Raw genomic sequence first — 22,579 nt, forward strand, 5'->3', positions numbered from 1 at the left:
CTCCTGAGGACTGTCAGGGGAGGGAAATGGAGATGAGTCTGATGACTCATTCCCCGATAGATAGACAGAAAGAAATACAGACAGACAGGTGGGGTAAGCCTGCAGAGTGAACTGACAGGAGATAAAGGAAGTCAAAGATAAACAGACATGGGTGCTGACTCACTGCATTCACTTTCCAGCGGGACATCTAACAACTTCAGGTGGCTGATTAACAACAAAACACTCCAGCGTATTTATAGCCAACCAAGAGAATAGATTACAATAGAGTAGAATACGGTGTTGTGTTGGTTACTTTCACCAAACAAACTGACCTCAGACCAGCTGCAACAGACCACAAGAGATCCATCTAAAATACATTCAAGTGATAGAAACAATAATAAGCACAGTAACTGATGAATGATTGACAATGCTGGTCAAACTCAACAGGCCATGTAAAATTCCTTGCAATGATGCTCTCTCTCTCGCTCTCTCGCTCTTCCCTCATCTCTCTCTCTCGATACAGGTACAGTATTTTCTGTAATAGTTCTGTCTGTACTTCTGTGGTATAATGAAAGTACACAGTGTTAAACCATTTTGAATACAAAATATAAGACAAAGGCCTCATATAAAAAATAGTAAATAGGAGCACAAACAAAACAAAATAAACAAAACAAAATGTGAGAATAAAGCTATTTTCAGTAAAAAGTTAAACATTATTTTGAAATGTAACATTGCGGAGTGGGCGGGCGGCAGTGTGCATTCCTTTGAGTCAAAGTGAGGGACTTGGAGGATAACAGGTGAAAATATATAAATCAAAATGTCAATTTACACAATGTGTATTTGGGTTGATTGATCACCCCCATTATTTTAGAATTACATTCTACTATCAGATGTAATAAATTGACCCTATGACGTGATTCCTGAACGTCTGATTATTGTGCTCACGGGAGAGTAAACTGTTGTTGTTTTTTACCGCAGTGAAAACCTTGTTTTTGAAAGGTTTGTCTTTTTTATTTTTATTTTTTATTTCAAAGACCAAATGCCGCGCCGCTCGCCATCCAATAGAATACATCATTCTGCCACTGACCGAAAGAACCTATGACAGTCAGCAATCAACCCTCAATCACTGAGGCTTTTGCAAAGGCAACAAAATGTAAACATGACAGACAACGAACCGGTTGATTGATCTGATTTATTGATCTTAGCATGCCCCTATGTAATAGCGCTTACTGCCCATGTGACCACTTATTGGTCATGCAACCTGTGCGTTTAATGTGCTTTGTCTTTTTTTTTTCACCAGTGAACCACATATTACATCATGCCAATGTATTAGGCTTGTCTAAGGTGCTCATGATTGCAAGCCTGAGTCTGAGCATTTCAATGGGGGGTTTCCTTAATTACCATTTGCAATTTCCCACAAAGCTAATCACAAGCCCTGAAGCGGCCATATGAATCATTTACTTTTATTCCGTTGCTCTCATTTTGACAAATGGATGTAAAACATTTGGTATGCAATCATATTATAGAGCCTGTCAAGTTCTAAGAATATTTGATCCTATATCCAGAGCTCAAATCAAAAATCTCAAGGTGGAAGTATTGTTCTTTGTCAGTCGGCCACAGAGAGTATTCTAATATATTCTGTTCAGAGCAACCTTCTGTTTCATTTATTTTGTCGACTTGAAAAGGATACATGGCCGAGGTAACCAAATCTTACAGAACAAAATGTCTCAAGCCTTTTGTTTTTGAATCATTTCTGTTTTAAACTATTCTTAAGTCTAAACATATGCATTGAAAACAGCAAACATTTTCTATTTTCACAGGAAACATGATCCCACTGCACACGCTCAACTTGTGTTGGCAGTGAGGGTTGTTGCATTTTTTCAGCAGAAATGTTTGAGATATATATTACTGTGTTAGATGAACAAGCATTTCACATGTTCATCCATAAAAACCCAAAAGTAAAAAAAAAAGAAACCAAAACAACACGTATAAAACCAGTAATAATCTGAACCCAACCACGGCATCTATGTGGTTTATAGGGAATGAGGGACTGAATAGAAGGAGAAAGAAAGACTGACGCAAAGAGAAAAGTGCCTCTGTGTGTGTGTGTGTGTGTGTGTGTGTGTGTGTGTGTGTGTGTGTGTGTGTGTGTGTGTGTGTGTGTGCGTGTGCGTGTGCATGACTGTGTGTGTGTGATAGCATGGCTGACTGACTGGCCCACTGAGGCTGGTAGAGATGAACGAAAGGTCAGGAGATGTCAGGCGGAGCTGAGAATCACACACACACACACCACACAACCCCGTGACTGAATATGGATCAGAGATTCTCGCAGAGCTTCTGAGCATGAAATAAAATGAGCCACTTTTATGATTGGATCGGATCCTGTCTTGCACAAATCTTTCTTTGTGTTAGCGGGAAGGTTTCCATAAATTATTGGCAGCCTGAAGGAGGAAACGTGTTTGAGTACATAAGAGGCCGTCTCCACAGTAACGGCGCTTTGATTTGCCAGATTGTGCCAGTGTGTGGCTTCACAAATGTGCGAAATGATGTTTGTTCGAGGCTTTTACAGGATAGAGGTGTCATTGAAGAGCCAGCTGCAGACAGTGGAAAGGACCGCACTTCTTTAGTTATCATCTGTTTACTGTGCTGATGGAGACAGCATAGGTACAATACATTATTTTAATTTATTTCCATCCCCACCTAGTCTCTGCATTCTATTTCATCACGGATATTTGATTGTTGATTTGAGCGTCACTTTGAAGTTTAGGAGACAAGCCTGGACTTCATTTGGAAAACATTCAGCGTCAACCTTTTTTCCAAGATGACAACAAGACTGAAACTAAATAAAAAATCAACCGTTGAGAACAAAAGCTATGACGTCAACATGTATGACCATCTTTTAGAAATGAATAACAACAATAATATTCAATGACCTGCACACACTCCAATAATTCACACACTGGAGTTCCTAATTTGTAAAACAGTTATCGTCTTAGCTGCCTAAATCTCTGCCTCAGATATGTATTCAGCTAAAAATGAACACTGGGCAAGATATATGAATACAACTGCCACAAAGCATGTTCAGAAATCCCCAGGAGAGACAGACAATGGAGACAAATGAATGACCAAATAAATCAACAGATAGATACATGGATGAAGGGATAGGTGGATAGCCAAAGGAGAGAATGAGGAATATTTACACTCTAAAAAACAGAGGCTCTGATAAGCCATATTGCTCTAGATTACAATATTTTTGAAAGATTGCAACTTCTTTCTTAGGTCACAGAGGATGCCATTCTGATGTTTTGTAATGACGTACGCAAAGAGCATTGAAAGCCAGTACTCTGATCCAGTCGCCAATTTAGAATTGATGTAATGCTAACATAAAAGTGACCCCTGTTTAATAAAGCACTAAATGAATGGTAATACAAATGTGAAATGTCATGTGGCCACTAGCATTACCATCTGTGTCTGATATTGGTGTCATATAGAGAAGATGGAAAGATTCAGTGAATGAGACAAAGGTAAGATAGATAGACAGAAGTATGTGTATAAATAAATAGTTGGATTACTTTGTCATTCTTTGCTCGGCTTGATTTTGATTCCACACAAGGAATTCGGGGTCGTACCTATCGAAGGGGGACAGGCAGAGAGAAAGAAGAGAGAGGTATTTGTTGGCTGTCTGGCAACAAATTATTCATTAACCGTCATGATAGTGATGATAGGTAAATAGAAATCAAAATGTAGCCACTAGACTTGTCTTTCTCTCTCAACATCTGGTTATCAGGCAATGGTGGAGAAGGTGGGCAGGTGAAGGGCATGCACTTAGAGCGGGTTGTGGGGAGATGGTGGATATGTTGGGTAAAGAGAGGGACTTAGGATGAAAAAATGTAAACTCGGAACCGCCTTGATCTGTGCATATTCATACACCAAAGTGGATGTGTAGGTTATGGCTGGTGCAGCATAGTGCAGCATTTTCAGAACAGGCAATTATCAGAGTACTTTCAGGCAGCGAGCAGAAAATCTGATTTTCTGCAGGTTTTAAACGATCAGGTTTACCTGCACAGACCCTACTTCAACATCCTTGTTAAAGCTAGAGGGAATACATCAAGTTAATACAAAGTTGGCCTGTTAGTCAACACAGCTGCTGGATATAGATGACAAAATCCTTCATGTGTAATTTATTTTCCTTTGTGTGATCAAAAGTGACTTGCTTTATCTCAGAAAAGCAGGATTTGAACCAGCAAAGCTAAATGGTGAGTAAATGACAAGCTTAGCTGCTAAGCCTGTTATGTGAAGGTTACATTTAAAGATACAAAATATCTAAATATCTAATTTTAACAACTCCTTTTTCACACATTAACTGATGTGGTGGCAAATGATGAATAAAGGGATGCTCACCTGAATGTTTTTTTGCAATCTGTCATACACATTCATTTGACGATTTATTTTTCATCATAGATTTCTTCTTTATCGTCTTGTCATAATTAAGGCTGGTAATAGCCTTGTTGTCAACAGATCCCAAGAAAAGACCAAAACCAATTGATCCTATTAGCAAGCATTTCCTGAGGATTTCCTTTGTAGCCGAAACCTGATAGACCTATATCTTATTATTGTGCCATAGACCTCTTATGGCCTAGTGGTTTATCTCAATCCAGCATACGCCGTCCTGGTGCTGTCAATACCCACTAAAGCACCAAATGTGGATTCATCTGCTGCTAAAAGTATTGCCAACATTTTCACTCGTACCTCCTGTTAGAGCAATGTTGGCTAAAATCTAAAGTGGCCATCTCTTTCAGGAATTTACACAGCCTAAAAAAAAATACATGTCCGGAACAGTTTGGAAATATGTCTTCAGTAGGGACAAATAGGCTTCGGGTTGAGGGGCCACTGGGAAGCCAGAAGGTATTTAGAGATGGACTAAGAATGTTGGTTTTGGTCTCTTTGTTTACACAGATATGAGATAATAAACTATAGCTTGCAGCGCAGCGAGCTTGTGAACAGTAAAACTTGACGACTCTCGGGGATCCTCCCTTTAATGCAATGTGGACACCAAGCTGCTCAAATAGCACCGTCTTGATCACACAGTGCAAGCGCCGGCTGCATGTCATGGAGGTAAAGCAAAATGCCATGCATACAAGGCAGTCCTTTGAATGTAGCAGTGCAGATGTGTGGATGCTGGAAGCGAGACAACAATGATGCTGGTGCTCAAGACGATGTGCACAGAGAAATAAACACTTGGACAATGGGTGGAGAAAAGAGCAATGGCAACAACAGCAAAAGTCGCCTATCCCTGCTACACAGGGAGATGTTCGTGTGCTTCCAAATGTTCAGCAAAAGTGACATCCTCATTAGAAATATTACATTTAGGAAAAAAATAAAAATAAAAAATATATATATCCTGCCGACACCTAAGCTGAAATGTCACAAAGAGAGACACTCCAACTTTAGGCTGCTTCTATCTGTGACAATAGGTCTGTGCAGTCATTAGTCAGAGGAGGCTCAGAAAGAAAAATCCAAGAAAAACAGCTATTACAGTGGCTCTGTATGTCTCTCTCTCTTGCTGTTTTCTTATCGGTCTGCCACTGTCTCTCTCTCTGTCTCTCTCTCTCTCTCTCTCTCTCTCTCAGTTTAATGCACCCACGCTCGGACACAGAGCTCTCTTGGCCTGAATTCAGACACTTTCCTCATTAACTCTGTCTCCCTGCTGCACAGAATGTGACCGATTGTCACTGACAGAGCAGCACTCCACACCTAACAGCGGGAGCAAGCTTTACAATTGGGCCGAGAGGTGTGCGCAGGCATTCTTGGGGCAGCGTGAACGGGCCCCCAACACCAGGCGAACTAGAGGGGACAGTGAAAGATGTGGCGTGATGTGTGCCTCATACTAAAGCCCAGATTCAACCAGTTTACTGCGCTGGACCGCCAAGTCCTGACCAGTCAATTACCTGTTGAGGTGCTGCAAACTGCTTGGTGTCACCATGTTACGCTTGGAAGCTTTAACACTTATAAAGATTGCAATCAAACACTTTTGTTTTTTCACAGTTTAATGTGTCCAGGTTTTTTATATTATTTACACTCTCTTGCGTAGCTATGTTTAATTTGGTGAATCTGGCCCTCAGTGAGTTCAGTGAAAAGGGAAAAGGAAGCGGAACAAAGGGCTTCTCCTCACCTTGGGTCCTTCTGGATGCTGTCCACCGACGGAGAGCGGCCCAAGGCAGCCTCGGGGGGCAGGGCGGGGCCTGACTTGCTGTAAGGCGACTCGGTGGATGGGCAGAACTGCAGAGTGCGGTACGGGTTGGCGTAGTCGGCCGCACCGCCTCCCGCGGCGAAGCTGCCTCGCTGAAACGTGCCTGTGGTGCTCTGGCTTCCCGTTCGCTGTAAGGGGATCGGGTCGACACCGGGGGAAGGCGGGGCTAAAGCAGGGAGAGGAGAGTAGGGACAGTACAGATAGTTGAGGACCTCTTGGTACAACTGGTTTACCACTGGGTTTGATGTAGCGAAGGAAGGAGCCGGGTAAAGGAAGGGGGAAGGAGAAAATCAGAACCAAACACGAGGAGGCACATACATACACAGAGAGAAAAAAACAACAACATCGAAGAAAACAGCAGAGAGGGAGGAAGCAAAAAACAAATAAATAATAAAACACTCATGCGTATGAACATGGACAACTGCAGTGACTACTTACAACTCAACAGGTGCTGCAAATTCAGGTGAAAAGGTGAACTCAGTGAATGGTGATATTTTTCAATAGAAAAATATAATTCATCAAAAAACAGACCAAAGCAGTAAAAACAAACAGACATGCAAATAATGAAATAAAGGAAAAATGTTGGTGATGACAATTAAAAGAATTGCTGCAAATCAGTTGTACCCTTGTTTTGCAAGTCACAAGTAAGTCTTAGGTCTTGGCACTCAAGTCTCAAGTCAAGAGACAAGCAAATCCAAGCCCTACATTCGGAGTTTCGATTCCTAGTCATAATGCGCTCTTCGCCAAATGTAATGCCATTTGTGTCTCCGTCTGTAATTTTCGACTTGCATGTTTTGCATACTGCAATTAGTTTTTTTACTGACCGCCGCATCATTTTCATACAGCAACAAAAACTTATCTCTAGTATCATTTTTTTTCTTCCAACTGGTGCTCAGTAAGATAACGTTAGGCCTTCATGGTTCTCGCCTGCAACGGATGCTGTCGGATTGGATCAAACAAAGTGGATCTGGGGAGTCACGTTTGAAGGGAAATTAATTGATTCGTGGCACACTCTTTTAAAGAAAATACGTTTTACTCTTCGGGCTATGGGATGGAAGGCATCAAGGATCAAGTCAAAAGGCTCAAGTTACAAGTTGCAGTTCAGTGTTGCACGTCTTTTTGATTTTATTAAGTCGAGTCTAATGTGTGAGCTGAGTCTGAACATTTCATCTTACACAAGTCATGTGACCCGATTCCACACCTCTGCCTCCCACTCTGTGTTGAAGCTTTTTTCTGACGCTCTTGTAATATCTGTATGTATTCTGCTTCATCTGCTAAGCACACACACCGTCTTTACAGTTAATTGAATTACCGAAAACTCATTGCCACACAGTGAGGGTTCGGTGCCCCTGGGCAAAAGCCCACTTTTGCCCAGTTGGTAGTCCAGCCTCGCTGTAAAGACAACTTGAGCATGGTAGTCAGTACTGTAACACCGTCTCGCACTGAGGGATGGGAGCTGTGTGCATTAGTGTGTGTATAACTACATATCTATGGGGTTAGTTCAGTCTCATAAATGACAAATGCACACAGAAAGATTCACAAATGCACACAGAACAATTCACAAATATATTTGATTTACAAATACATTCCAACGATTTATATAAATGTAAAAAAAAAAGATCACAAATATATTTCTGCATTTGTTTGTGAAAAGCTTCACATTTACGAGTGGCTTTTATGAGACTCCCCTGCCGTCCTTTGGATTCGCAAATGCATTTTTTTTCAATATGGACCTATCCGTAGCCAATCAGATGTCGCCCTCATTTGTGAATTGAATATATTTGTGAATTGAATATGTTTGTGAATTGTTCTGTGCACATTTGTGAATCTTTCTGTGTGTATTCGTCATTTATGAGACTGAACTAACCCCATACATAACTGCAGGAAGTCCACCTGTGATGTTAAGTCGTGTGTAAAGTGTTTGTCTGCTTGTTTCCAACCCTGTTCATTATCTCGAAAACTTTCTGAATTGACCTTGAAACATCATTGAAGTCAGGCTTCAATAGCTACTTTCTGTTACGCAGGGAAAAAAGAAGGATTTGACTATCAGAGTGATGCTGTCGTGACTTACATTCACTCACACAAAGCCGGAGATGATGATTGAGTGACTTTGACGCATCAAACTGACCTACCATTGTATGTGTGTGTGTGTGTGTGTGTGTGTGTGTGTGTGTGTGTGTGCGTGTGTGCGTGTGTGTGTGTGTGTGTGTGTGTGTGTGTGTGTGTGTGTGTGTGTACAGGGAGGAGTGGCAGCAGCGCAGGCTCAAATCTTTTAATTAATAAAGTAAATCTTTTTTTGAATAACAAATCTCGTGGAAAAAGTACGAGAGATTCTATTTTATTTTATTTCTCTTTTCAGCAACATACACCGTTCAGGCGACCGAAGCCAGCGGCACAGTGCTGACAACATTTTAGGACACGGTTGATTTGCTTTGATTTCAAAGCACCCGAGCTAACACCCATGGGATTAATTGAGATTAATTTTCAGCCTTGAAACTATTAGTTAACAGACTGTGACTGAGAGACAAATTGCCATTGAGACCCCAATTGGATTTGCCTACCTGATCGGTTAAAGAGCGCCACATGATCAGATGGGATGAGGAAAGCCTTCAATGTAACAACATAGAACAACACTTATCTTTCTGAACTGGACTCTGCCTTTCACTGCTCTACTTCTCAGTGTGCTGCACAGTATTTATTTGATCCATCACTTGTTCATTGTGTCATGTGATGTCTTCTTCTACTCTCTGATTCTTTAAAATTTAGAAGGTTCAGTGGGTGAATTGCTGCACGCTGCAGCTATTTTTAATGTTGGACTATTTCAAGTTCTTTCTTTGTGTTTACGGCTTTGATCTACTCACAGTGTTACTACAGGTTCCTTCCCCTCTCCTGTTCCTTCTATCTCTTCTTTACCACGTACACTAATAACTGTATTAATGGTTCATAAGTCATTTACTAATGCTTCATAGATCAGTTATAAGTAATGAAGAACACATTTTCGGTTGTGAGTAAAAAAAAAAAAAGCTTTTGGCTGCAGCTTGACACTTAAAGGGGTGCTCCAGAGATTTAGTGATGCAGTTCCATAAAGGTAGGAAGCTCGGAAGAGATGCATAAAAAACACCTTGGTTGCAAAGCTGTCACCATGCCACTTATAATTTAAGAAAATCTTTAGCTTCCATTGAATATTCCTGTCCATCAAATGTTTGCTCAGCCGTCTCTCCAATGCCTCCTTTCTACTCCCTTTGCTTTCTGGGATACAGTTCTGTAGACTGTATTTGGACACAGTGCTTTGCACCTTAACTAAATCACCCATGTCTTTATTTTCCTCGGCTTACCTTGTCCTCTCAGGTTGGGCTTGGTGTAGACTCTGTCCTCGTATATGGGGTCAATGTGGTGTTCGGGAGACTGTAGAGGTCGCAGCTCGGAGCCCAGGTGACTGTGCTGGCTGCTGTAGGAGCCTCTGGAGCCTGGAGGACACAGGCGATACCGAGATTAGCTGTACTGACGGAGGGATGGATAGGTGGATGGACGGATCACTATATTCTCGGGGGTTGGTAAGTTGATCGCTAAGCCAAGTAAGTTAATATTGTCAGAGCAAAATATTCCTTCCAGGGCCCATGTTGACTCCAGGGTTCCCATCCTAGTCCACAGAGCCCACTATAAACCAGTTGTAACGCAAAGCTGCCATATGCATGTGTTTAATAGTATGTGACAAAGTATCTGCAATATTTATTAACACTTAAATAATAGAGACAATAGCTGTTGTTTTTTTAAAATAATCACTTTTAACCTCTGCATTTTCATTCAACTAAATGAAAGATTACAAAACAAAGCCAAACTCTGGCACTGTTTTTACAAGGGTCCTCAGTGGATCTTTTTCATTAATTGGTCAGAAATCCATGAGTGCATTTTCAATCTAATACATTTTAGACAAAAGGCAATTTAATCGGATATTTGTTCATATGTTTTCTTTTGAATCCTTGTGCTCATGTTGACGATGAATACCAATTAGACATGAAAGGAAAGTGAGTTTCAATGACCTTAACTAACATGAACAAACATAATGGAACTGCCTCCGAAATGCCACGTGAGGCCCTGAAGACAACTCATCATAATGTCACGGACCAAATCGTATTAAAAAACATATAAAGGCAATTTCAAGTTCAGGAATGACACAATCAATAAGTTTGTTCATGAGTTTACATGTGCACGTTTGTGACTGGACCATCTACATATATATCAAATACATTTCAAATAAACAATTCCCCCAAAAAAGTGATGTATGGCAATGCATACCACTCAATCCACAGATTAAAAAAATTAATAATGAAGTTGACCTGACCTCTACCTGCCAGGCTCCCAGGCCTTTGCAGGGTTGCATTGGCGTACAGCTCGTGGGAAATCTTGTAGCCGTCTGCTCCGATGTGATGCAGCATGCGCTTGGGCGACAGGGTGGCGTAGCTGCCCACCACCGAGCTGAGCTGGTGGATGGGCGACGAGGAGTGGTTTCCCCCTGGGGAGGCTGCCATGGGGAGGGGGGAGGAGGAGCCAGCGGCGCCCGATGCTACCATGTTGATGGGCGATGACGTGCTGCAGGAGGAGGAAATGTAACGATTCGGTCACTTTTTTTCTTCTTTTTTTCTACTTCTCAGACTGAGATGATGGAAAACTAAGTCTTATTTACAACTAAGACTGTGATAGACATTAAAAGGGAAACAATTGCGTGTCCTATGCACCCCAGGGAGGGAGTGGCATTGAAAGACATGGGTGTTTCCTAGGCAGAGGGACAGCGTATACGGCTCTGGTGGCGACCTATCAACACCTTGTAGCCACGCCATAAAGCATACCCTGCTTCATGGTCCATTTGACTCTACAATGACCATCATTTACTAAATGAACATCATACTGTATTGAAGAACCTTTGAGTCTTTCTGATTCGTTTTTTTTCGTATTTCTCTCTTGTATGTCCCTTTACTTGATCAAAGTGCAATGTTAACTTGCTGAAGTGCTGTTTTAACTCCTTAACAAACAGTTGTTCCCTTTTGTTTCCCCTTAAGAAGCTTTATGGTTGTTAAATCCTCGTAAGGAGCGAATATAGTCCAAAACAAATGATCGTGTCTCTCCATAATACGGTACATGGTCCACTCGTACACACTGTGTGGTCGTAGGCAGATGAATACTGGATGAAAGAACTATAAATAGGACTTTATTGCACACAGATTTATCATATATATTCTATATTAGCGTGTTCCAGCTCTTTATCAAAAACTAAAAATATAAAGTAAAATATCCAAACTCAAGACTGTTTTGAAGGCTGACTCTATTAAAGAAATCAATTGTATACACATTATCCAACTTCAGCCTAACACACTTTTTGGTATGTCCAAGATAACATAAAATAAAGGTCAGTGGACCAGCAGCAATCTGATACTCAATAGGGCTTTAACACTCTCTGTCTTTTTCAATGGAAAGATTGTGCTTCAGGATCTTTATCAAAGATTTATCGGTTGCGCACTAAATCGCGCACTAAATCTCCCATTACATGCAACAAACTTTGTCGACCAGTACATTTAGTGCCTTTAATTGTCTGACTTTAGGCAGACCCAGTAGAGAAACGTCTATTTCTGAAAGATTTCCAAGTCGACGTGCAGGAATGTGTGAGCCTAATGCAGTGTAGACGGACAGCAATCTATACAGACTCCAGACTTGTGTTCCAAGTCTTTGCTTTAACCGTTTCACCATGTTTACACAAACGTTTGCAATACATCTGTTGCCAGGCTTGCTATATAAATTGGTTTCAGCTCACGGAGGCATGATGAAGTATGATGTACGACTACCTAATTATTACCACTAACTTGACTCATACATGCAGGGCATTATTCTTGTGGAGCAGCCAGAAATCTCCCCAGCACCAAGTAAATGTTGAGTCATTGGTATTGATCAGCCGATACATGCTCGTGTGCTTAGGGACCGGCAAAAGTCTCACGCAACAATGAGCCAGAGTGATCGGACCAACCTGTAGGACTTGGCGTGTCGGCTGGGCGACTGCTTGGGCGAGGACACCCTTTGTAGCGTGGCGTAGCTGGGCATGTCGGAGGAGGCCGATCCCAGGCGCTGCAGCTTGGTAGGGGATCCCACTGCATGCAGAGGGGAGCTTACGCGCTGTAACAGAGGAGATGTGCTTCATTAATAAGAGGAATGTCACTCACTTTAAATATTCATCCGCTCCTCTTGTTCATATCATTATTTTCAGAGTGATGAACAACTCCCCCCGGGAGCTGGATAAAACCGGAGAGGGGAGACTCTAATCTGCGATAACATCCAGATGAAGAGGAGTCATCAGACCAAACATGAAGGGGTGACTCTGAACATTTTCACAAGCAAATGAACATGTAATCCGACTGCGAGCTAAGGGCCGCCGAATTAAGTTAATGGAGAAATACGCTGGAGAAATATCCGCGGGCTCTTGCAATTGTAGAGCCAAAGGTGCTGTTTTCAGGCGCTCTGTTAATTCGGATGAGCGTGGCCAACATGTGCTGCAGAGAGGATGCTGAGGATTCAGGGGAGCGGTGCCGGTAAATCTGTTTAAATTAATTTAAAGACACGATTAACACGGTGTTCTTTGAAATCTCTAAACTCTGAATGAAGCGCAGGGCAGAAGGAGAAGCAATACAATAGTAAATCATAGCCTAACAGGCCAGAATTTAAAACCGGTCTGGTGCCTTGTGGGCCGCACTGCTGACCGACCCGACAAGACAAACTGCCTGCAGATTTCACAAGCCCATTCTGCTAATTGCGAGAAAGATGCAGGATGAGCCATTTCTTCACTTGCTATACTGAGATAGTGGTAATGTTGAATAGATGCAGAGTTGGCACGTTGTAGTAGTAAAAAACACGCATCTGCCACAAATTGAAGTGATACTTTGGTGGTGAAGTAGTTCATCCAAAAAGGGTGGAGAGGTGCGATCTTCTGAAAGTCAAGACTACAACGTGTGAGGAAGAGTTCATTCTGTTTGATAAGCATAAAATGATCAGCATTTGATTCTTACATCTGCCAACAAAACACAAAAGAGTTGTGAGCCATAACTGCTGGGAGTCTGGGACTTGCATGCACTGTAAGATAATGGTGGATCTACATGACAAGCCTGGGAGACAAACGGTCTCTTTCTGTCAAGCCCCCCTTCGATGATATAGGAACATTGTAAGCCCCCCCCCCCCCCCCCCCCCCCACCCACCCACCCACCCCAAATGGGCCGTACCTTCTTTGTTTTCAATAAATTAAACTCTAATTAAACAGGGCCATAGTAACTCAAAAACTCAAAAACGTCTTGGTTCCACTTGGTCAGGAGTCCACCAATAGTGTGCTGCATAGAGGAGTGGTGAAAACACCCCAAAGACGATTTGTACCTGAGCAGGCAAAGTGGCGCAGGAGTAATACATGGGGGGTCCGGCAGGTACAGATCCGATATCAGTGGGCATGTGGAAAGCGCTGCCATGGGCCTGCTGGGCGAACGAGTCTCTCTGGGACTGGGAGAGCAAGTCCGTACCTGCTAGGTGGGAAGCCGCACGGCTGGATGTCACCTTGAGCGGGGGAGAGAGATGAGGTGGGGAGGAGGTAAGGATAGATGTAAATGGAGGAGGATGGGGGCAAGGAAGGAGAGAGGAGAGTGGTGGACAAAGGAAGCACGAAAGGAATGGGGGTGAGAAGTGAGCCGAAGCAGAAGACGGAGGCATGAAGAAGAGAAGAGAGGGGGAATAGCGTGAGGAAGGTTGAAGAAGCGAATGGGTGGAGAGAGGTGGAAACGGAGGATGGAGGAAGAAGACGACATTTTAAACAGAGAAAAAATAAACAAGGGGGAAAAGATGTTCTGATTATATGTAAACAAATACAAATAAAAAATAAGGGTGTACCTGGTTGTAGCTGTGAACAGCCCCTCCAACCTGCCCGCATCGGCCCATGGTCGCTTCCCCAAGTGCCAGCCCATGGTTACTATGGTAACCAGCTGCTGAATAAGCATCCTGGTGGTTGAGCTGCAAAGCGCTTTGGGACAGAAGTCCTTGTCCTGATGGGAGAAAGAAGGACAGGGAAGAGAAGCGTTCATAAAGTATTAAAAGGGCAGGGAGTGCCTCTGCAGCGGAGAAATAATCCACGGCCACGACAACGAGCGCAACTTCTCCGGGACGGGGAATGAAATAATGCGAGTACAACAGATCTAACCGCCTCTGTTCGCAACAGTAACCTTGAAATGAAGAGAAGAGGGGAAGAAACAGTAGATGGAGGGCTGAAATAGAATTGCCCTCTTCGAGACACCCATTTGCTTTTTATCTGCCATGTTTCTCCAGCCTCTAGCCTCTCGCTGCTCTTTTCCTCTCATGCTCTGTGACCCCTTGAATCTCACTCTGCACCTGAACTCTATTTAAAAACTCACTCCTTCTCTGTCCCTTCCTTTATCACTCTCTCTGTTTCCATCGCTTTCTTTGTCACTCTCCCATTACCCGATTTTTTCCTTGTCCATGCCATATTTTCTTTGCATAATTCAGCAGGAGGAGAATGAGGCCAATAGTGCACAAGATCTGTATTGAAATAATAACGTTTCTCGTTTGAGAAGCCTTTACATGTCACTAATGTATACATTTTTGTTTATTTGAAGACAAAACAAAAGCTATTCCTTCAAATCACCCATGTGTCTTTACAGATCTTTAAATGTGTGTTTCTCTTTCTTTGAGCAGAGCAGTTACAGATCCCTTACGTCGCACCAGGTTGTTTGACACTGACTCTTTTGTCCAGAATTCCTCATTTTTAATGGGAGCCCTGAGATTAATGAATTTGCTTGGGATGGCAAATTGATCAGCACAAACCTTTCATAGATTACTCCCTGATTTATACCTATAGGGAAAATGAGAGACTTGAGACTTGGACTCGAGCTCAAAATCTTGACCTGTACTCAAGCTCAAAACCTTTACATGGACTCAAGCTCAAAGACTTAAGCCATGACTTGGAGTTGAGCTATGAGATTTGGGAATTGGACCTAGCTCGAAGACTTGAGCAAGAAAGGAAAGAACTATTCCTTCAGAGGTCGATTCTCATGTTTCTTTTTCTCATTCTGGGAACATTACCAACGGCTGAGCTTAATCCCTGGCTCATTACACATCTTCTGCACTTTGTAATGTCATCTGTCATGAAAATCAAAGTGTGTCCGTCACTGACACGCCGCTGTGTAACACCTTCCAGTGGAGCTGGTCCTTTAGTACCCCGACTCTTTCTCTTCTACTTCCACATTCCTCCCAAATCAAAGATCCGTCGGCCGGCGCCTACGGCGAGCTGCACCAGCTGGTCAGCCACCGAATCAGTCAGGCAGTCAGCAGCATACGTCCCAACCTGATGACTCAAATTAACTCTTTGTCTCATTTCAAATGTCTTGGAAGTGGATGGAATTTATTTTCTCTGGGCTTCTCTGTCAGCTTGTATAATGTCATGTCATGTCATATATATATATATATATATATATATATATATATATATTTTCTTACATTTTTTATGAGGATGTCACATATATATATATATATATATATATATATATATATATATATATATATATATATATACTGTATGTATGTATATATATAAATAGTGATAAAATGCTTCACTGCTGATTTTACACACAGACTCATTCATGTTTCTGAATCATTTGCACATGGGTCATTTACTTTCTCGCGTAAACATGCAGAGAGTGTGACACATAAACCAAACGGGCTGTAACATGCGCGCGTGACAAAGCGTTGACAGAATGTTTTGTAGACTGTCAACCGTGAGTTTGTCCGGATGGCCCATGAAGTTTGAAGTGAACTGAATGAATCCTTCGAGGAGGACAGTAGGCCCAGAACTCTCCCATCCACCTTATTTAAATCCTGTTATGCAACCTCGATATGTTCACTTTTGGTGATGACAGCAATGATGTGCCTCATCGACGGCTTTAATTACAGAAATACTGTAATACACAAAATGTTATTTAACACGCTACCCCCGCCCGAAGTAGCAGTTTGCTGTAGTAACTCTGGCTTTCTTTCAAACAAGTCACTGCACTTGTAAAAAATAAAAACTTTACTGCATTCTATCAGCTCCAGATAGACCTATAAATTCCTGGCGTTCAGCATTCATACTCTCAAAGGAATTCTTGAGCTGTCCTCCATCAACAGTGGTTGTCCCTTTAATCTCAACTGATGTCACCTTTTTTTTTTTTTGCCAGCAGTCTAAGAATGAAAGTGAGAGCGGCGCATTGAGACGCTTGTTTTTTGTGATGACTAAACAAGAGAGCATGAGCAATCGCAGTGTGCCGGCGGTCAATATCAACTGCATGGGAGAGACAAAAGTCACCGGCAAGCGGAGTCACTGCCAATGAGCGTATTGGATAAACCAGGCTCGGCCAATGTGAAAAGCCGCCTGAAAGTGCAGCGGGATGGCTCCTGCAGGTGGTGTAGCTGGTGACTGTGCATTATTTAAAAATGTGATATTAAACTACAGGTGCTGGTTGAGTTTACTAGGTCAAAGCCTCCATGTCCCATATAGGCCTGTCTTGGGCGTGTAGACACGTGGCGCAATGGAATAATTTGTACTCCACGGCCTGCTTTGGATGGATTCCCACACTCGTGTGCTCAAACCTGTCTGCGTGCACAAATCCAGGGGATGTTTTCCACAGTTTTTTGTTTGCGACTTTAGGTGTGCTTCATGTGGGTAAGCGAGGGGGCCTCATAAATACATTATACCTCAGATGGCAACAAAAAAAACAACCCTGAAGGCTCCAGTGAATCAATCTGAGAGAAGGAATTGAGTGAGTGTGTTAGTGTGTGTGTGTGTGTGTGTGTGTGTGTGTGTGTGTGTGTGTGTGTATTGGTGTATTAGCAAGAAAGTAATGGGGTGCTGTGAGAGGGTCTCTTCCTGTGCACTTCAGTCATCTTTTCAGAGTTGCGTGAACGCACGCATACTCACGTCTAGCTCCCTCCTGCTGCGTGATTGCGTGTGTGAACGTACAACATCTGCATATATATATATATATATACATATATATATATATATGTATATATATATATATATATATGTTTATACATATGTGTATATGCACGTGTGTAGCCGTGGCACTGATAGATCCGTTCGGGCTTATTAATCTTCGTCCTCCGTCACGCACACACGCGTTAGAAGTTGTTGAGTGGCTTTTTCTTTCCACGTCACGACCAGCGTTCACTATTGGCACATTTTAATATTTCATCTGTTGTCTATTTTTAGATACCCAGATACACACACACACACACACACACACACACACACACACACACACACACACACACACACACACACACACACACACACACACACACACACTCACACACACACACAGCAGCAGCAGAATCCACTCCTCTACTCAAGCTGCTGAGCAGATTAGTGCGACCCAGCGACAGTACACAGAGTGTCTTCATGCTTTTCATGCCGGTGATGCTCGCCAGTGTGCATGTTAATCTGTGTGTATACGACTATGTTGCACGCAGCTCCTTTGGACCATGCATGCTGTTATATGTGTGTGTGTGTGTGTGTGTGTGTGTGTGTGTGTGTGTGTATACGCATCTTGTCGTACGTGCTACGGTATAAGGCTTCTTTTCATGCTTTTATGCATTTGGCTGTGTGTTAACTACCGCCCATATGCTTGTGTGCAAATGTACATTTCAAACAAACTGCCGCTTTTTTTGCTTCTTCTCGTCTTAACCACGGTGAAACAAATATCGATGACCGCTCCACGCACAATCCTCAGTCGTTTCCAAAAACAATAAGTCTTTGATTTTTAGACAGATGTAGACAATGCAAGCTTTCCAATTGACCTCTCGCTGAGGCCCGCCCTCCGCTGCTACTCCGTCAAGCTGTCAGAGCTAACATGGAGCCCACACTGTCACCAACTGCACTCCCTGAATACATATCATCTACTCTTTTGGGAAAAAAATGCAAAAATTGATTTCATTGAGAAGCAGCGAGAAGGGTCTGCAATATGTGTTTGAAGGATATATACAGGATGAAGCTAAAGCTAAAGCTACAGATCACTAAGTAAAAGTGAACCACTTCATCACCTGGAGATTGAGACAGAAGACAATGAAATAAAGGAATAACACTATTCTTGGAAAGCCGAGTAGATCTTTATGCACTGGTACAATCATTAAAAAGCAAAAGCAGCACGTGTTTAGTTTCAGTATACCTTCAGTTGCTAAGTGCTAATGCTAATTAATGATGTGCTAACACACTTTTAACGTAGTGTTTCTAAATGTTTCCAGCTGACTCATTCTGAATCCTATAAAAGGTGTTTGAACATATGGCCCTGCAAAACGTCAGCATTCACCAACAGTAGAAGACATGTGAAAGAAAGAAAATGTGTTTGTGTTTCATGTATAAAAGGAATTATAATTCATTTTAACTGTGACCCTGTTTGAAATAGTACGTTTGATACAAGAGAAACGCTTGTACGTCACATGATTATGGCAAATGTGACGCTGTCTTGTAACATTGAATAAACGTCCCCAAATCCAATGAGGATCAGCACAGAGCGCAAACGCCAGCATAAACTCTGATAGCATGGCTCCCACACAGTTATTGATGTGCTGTTCATGAACTAATTTTATCCCTTAACATAGTCCTTTTTGTTTGTGGGGCTCACAGACTAACTGAGTTAATGACATGCTCCTTGACATTGGAAATAACAAGTTGTTACTATTGCAGTGAGGTAGTGCTGGATATGCTAACTATTGCTGTTTATGTTTAATCCACTCCTTGCAGTTTTGCTCTTGAAATACAGAGTATCTCTTTTCCTTCATGCACGGCCCTTGACATGTCAAGAAATCCAACGCTGTGCCGAGTTATAGTTTATTTTTTGCTTGTTCGCTTTTTCTCTTTTTCGCCAGAGTTGAAATATTTCGCCCGACGCTGGGTTGCGAAAGCCAATCAGAGTTGAAAAAACTCCGCCCGTCTTCACGGCCGTCCTACTGTTGCTGAATTGAACTGCTGCTCGTCCACCTGTAGACACCATTCAGACACTCGTCCTGGAGGAGTCGGAGCTGTGTGCGACTACGGATAATATTATGAACCCAGACACGGGAGCGCTTGATGTTCCGACGTTCGTGGGACTTCCACAACAAGTATAAAGCAGAACTAGAGGTTATTTCAACGGTGTAACGGAGTAAAGCCACGGAGATACCATTAGAAATGGTTGTTATTCCTTCCATGGTGGATAGCGGAAATGAAAATTGTTTTACGGAGAAAGCTGCGCCCCCTTTCCGCCGCGAATGGTTGCGAAAAAGCGAATTAACCACATAAAGTCGAGCAACTAAAGTCAGGCGGAAAAGCGTTGCGGAAATTCACAACTCTTTTGGTGTGAACGCGGCATCGACAGCCGACTGAACTGGAAGGCCAACATCAACACTGTGTACAAGAAGGGGATGAGTCGACTCTTTTTCCTGAGGAAGCTTTGATCCTTCAATGTGTGCAGCAAGATGCTGGAGATGTTCTACCAGTCGGTTGTGGCCAGCGCCCTGTACTTCGCTATTGTCTGCTGGGGGAGCAGCATTGGAGCCGGTGACACCAACAGACTTAACAAGCTAGTTAAGAAGGCCGGCTCCATCATCGGCTGCAAGCAGGAGTTTCTGGAAAAGGTGGTGGAGAGGAGGACGCTGAAGAAACTTTTGTCCATATTGGACAAGCTGGACCACCCTCTCCACCACCTGCTGCAGAGCCAGAGGAGCACTTTCTCTCAGAGGTTCCTCACGCTCCGCTGCAACAAGGACCGCTACAGGAGAACATTCCTGCCTACGGCATTAAGACTTTACAATAAGTCACCGCTTGCCAGATCCTCTGTGGATTAACCACTGTACATGTTTATGGTTATCTACACTTCACATATTATATTACATACATTATTTGCATTTTTGCACTCTCCTATTGTTTGTTATTGTTTGTTATTTTTATTTACACCTCACTCACTTAATATACACATACATACTTGCGCTCTTGCACTTCTACTGTTTAAGTTAATTTAATTTAATTCCTAAATTAATACTCTGTTCTTTTTTCTTTCATCCAGCTATTGTTATGTTTATTTTTATCTTTATTTGTATTAGTATTATTATTGTATATATCTTATATATCTGTGTGCCTCCCCTCTCTGCCCCTGTGAATAGCAGGCCAGCTGACACCCCAGCGAGGATGGATTAGCATATCAAACTACTGGCATGACTCTGCATGTCTCCTGACAGCTACCTCTCTCCCATGGGGTCGCCTATACATGAGACATGGGTATCATCCCTGGGATGGAAAAAGAGAGAGATGAGAGTGGAGACAGGGGGAGTTGTTCAGGATCTCACTGAGACCTCTCAAAAAACTAGTTTGCACTGTGAAATTGCACTATCGGGATCCACATGTTGAATGCGTCCATTCCGCACAACGTGATTTGTTGCAAAATTTAAAAAGTTAATAAGTTAATTGATCACACGGGAAAAAAACAAGAAGAAAACAACTGTGTGTGAAGGCCCTTAAGTCCAGTTTTGTCTTTGATCTCATTGTTTTGGTTTTATGGCCCTAAACTTAACAATTTTTGTTGAGAGATAGTGGAGGCTAGTGATGTTCAGATTGCAGTTAATATCCACGGTCACTAGTGGTGCAACGGACTGCTGTTGATCCGTGATCCATACGGACCCTCCCTCGCTTTTCGGCACGCATGTCAACCGCGGATTAATAACACAGTTTAACGTTAACCAACACAGTGTGAAATCAAGTTTTACTGACGGTCGTTATCCGTCAATATTCAATAAAATATGCAATCAGGACATCAACATTCATGCATTTCTAGTCGCTGATCTCTGATAACGTTACATCGTAAACAACAATCTGTGTTTACATTCACAGGAGGAGAACGAAGGTTGCGTTCAGCTACATTATGATGCATTCAGGCTCTGTCCAGGGAAAATTAGTATTGGGCGAAGGTAAATTACACCGTTATGATGTGTTCAAATAAAATCCAGTAAATCCAGTAGTTTGAAGGAGATGTTAAAAGATATTAGAGATGAATTATGATCTGTTTACACAAAGCTTTACACTGATTATAATACATCATTTAACTATGACAAGATTTGTTTTAATCCATAAAAATACAATCTTTTATTTCCTTATCATTTGAATTACTATAATAAAGAATAACGTTGAGAAGTTTTGATGATTTACTGGCTTCAGAGCAGTTGAAATGATTTTTGGTGGCATAACAAAAAAATGTGTGGAGCCTTGTAGACCAGCTGCTATAATCAAACAACAATATGGATCATCAGTGATTGGCAATTAGTATCGGCAGTAAAAGAAAACGGCATCAGAGATCTCTTATAAGCTACATTTCTTCCCTTTTTGCTTCTGTGCTGATCCGATCCGTGACTCTGATCCGTGATACGAGCCGAACCGCGAGACGTTGCACCACTAACGGGGACCGTGGTTAATCTTCTGATCGGCCGTGTCGGCTCATAAAAATGTACATTCTGATTAATAGCGAATGGGTTGCGGGTGGGGGTGAAATGAAACATCATATTAATTACATTCTTTAAAAGCATCCCATTAATTACATTTTCTAAAATGTGAACAGAGCAGATAGCACAACAGAGCTGCTGCTCCAAAGCAGACAGCTGAGAGACGGCGTGCGCATTTACGCACCATGAGGAGTGTAACCTCATTCATTATCTCACAAGCTAAACGTTTCTTTATGTTTTTCTCTAAAGTCTTTAACCAGCCTCCGGTTTTTGGTTTAGCTCAGGGGTGGCCAATTAATTTTCCCAAGGGGCCACATGAGAAATTTGGACCGTTGTGGAGGGCCAAACCAATTCTGAACTTAATTCAATTAACTCAATATTAATGTTATTACTTTATTAAAAAACTGTAAATTATATGGTTTTGAGCTGCTACTGGTAAGAATACATGTTACAACAAGGCTATGAAAATAAGTAAAACATGTAATGTAATTTTTTAAGATTTTTTTAAACCTTACCTTAAATATGTATGTTAAAGACCAGCAATGTATTAACTTTAAACAAAAGCAATAAGTGCTTTTGATGTTTTCCAGTTCAGTTGTTCTTACTCGGTGAGAAAAGTCCAGTCTGTGTTGGCTTGAACAAGAGCATGAAGTCTGGTTGAATGAGGTGGAGATGAAGGACAGCTGAGAGAGAGGATCTGATCTGTTGAACTTCATCACTAGAATGTTTGTTCTCATGTAGGTAGATCCAAAGAGAACCAACATCTTCTGAGCATGCCTCCTCATGTGAGGAAAGTTCTCCTCTTTGAGAGAA

At 42.1% G+C, this 22,579-nt stretch overlaps 1 protein-coding gene across 2 annotated transcripts in view; it reads right to left on the minus strand.

Annotated features, from left to right (window-relative positions):
• The window catches only part of ctnnd2b (catenin (cadherin-associated protein), delta 2b), a gene marked incomplete at both ends in the record, with an annotated part of 125,004 nt that overhangs the window by 47,713 nt on the left and 54,712 nt on the right, over positions 1-22,579 (minus strand). The window contains 7 exons of one of the 2 annotated variants that reach the window (XM_079225403.1): positions 3,552-3,608; positions 6,152-6,395; positions 9,565-9,696; positions 10,578-10,819; positions 12,246-12,391; positions 13,637-13,810; positions 14,141-14,292. In XM_079225403.1, the coding sequence (XP_079081529.1) occupies positions 3,552-3,608; positions 6,152-6,395; positions 9,565-9,696; positions 10,578-10,819; positions 12,246-12,391; positions 13,637-13,810; positions 14,141-14,292 (1,147 nt within the window). The remainder of the gene's footprint in view (positions 1-3,551; positions 3,609-6,151; positions 6,396-9,564; positions 9,697-10,577; positions 10,820-12,245; positions 12,392-13,636; positions 13,811-14,140; positions 14,293-22,579) is intronic. The other variant, XM_079225404.1, reaches the window with a different exon arrangement.

This window comes from Taurulus bubalis, assembly GCF_910589615.1.
Source record: "Taurulus bubalis genome assembly, chromosome: 1".
Lineage (NCBI taxonomy): Eukaryota > Metazoa > Chordata > Actinopteri > Perciformes > Cottidae > Taurulus > Taurulus bubalis.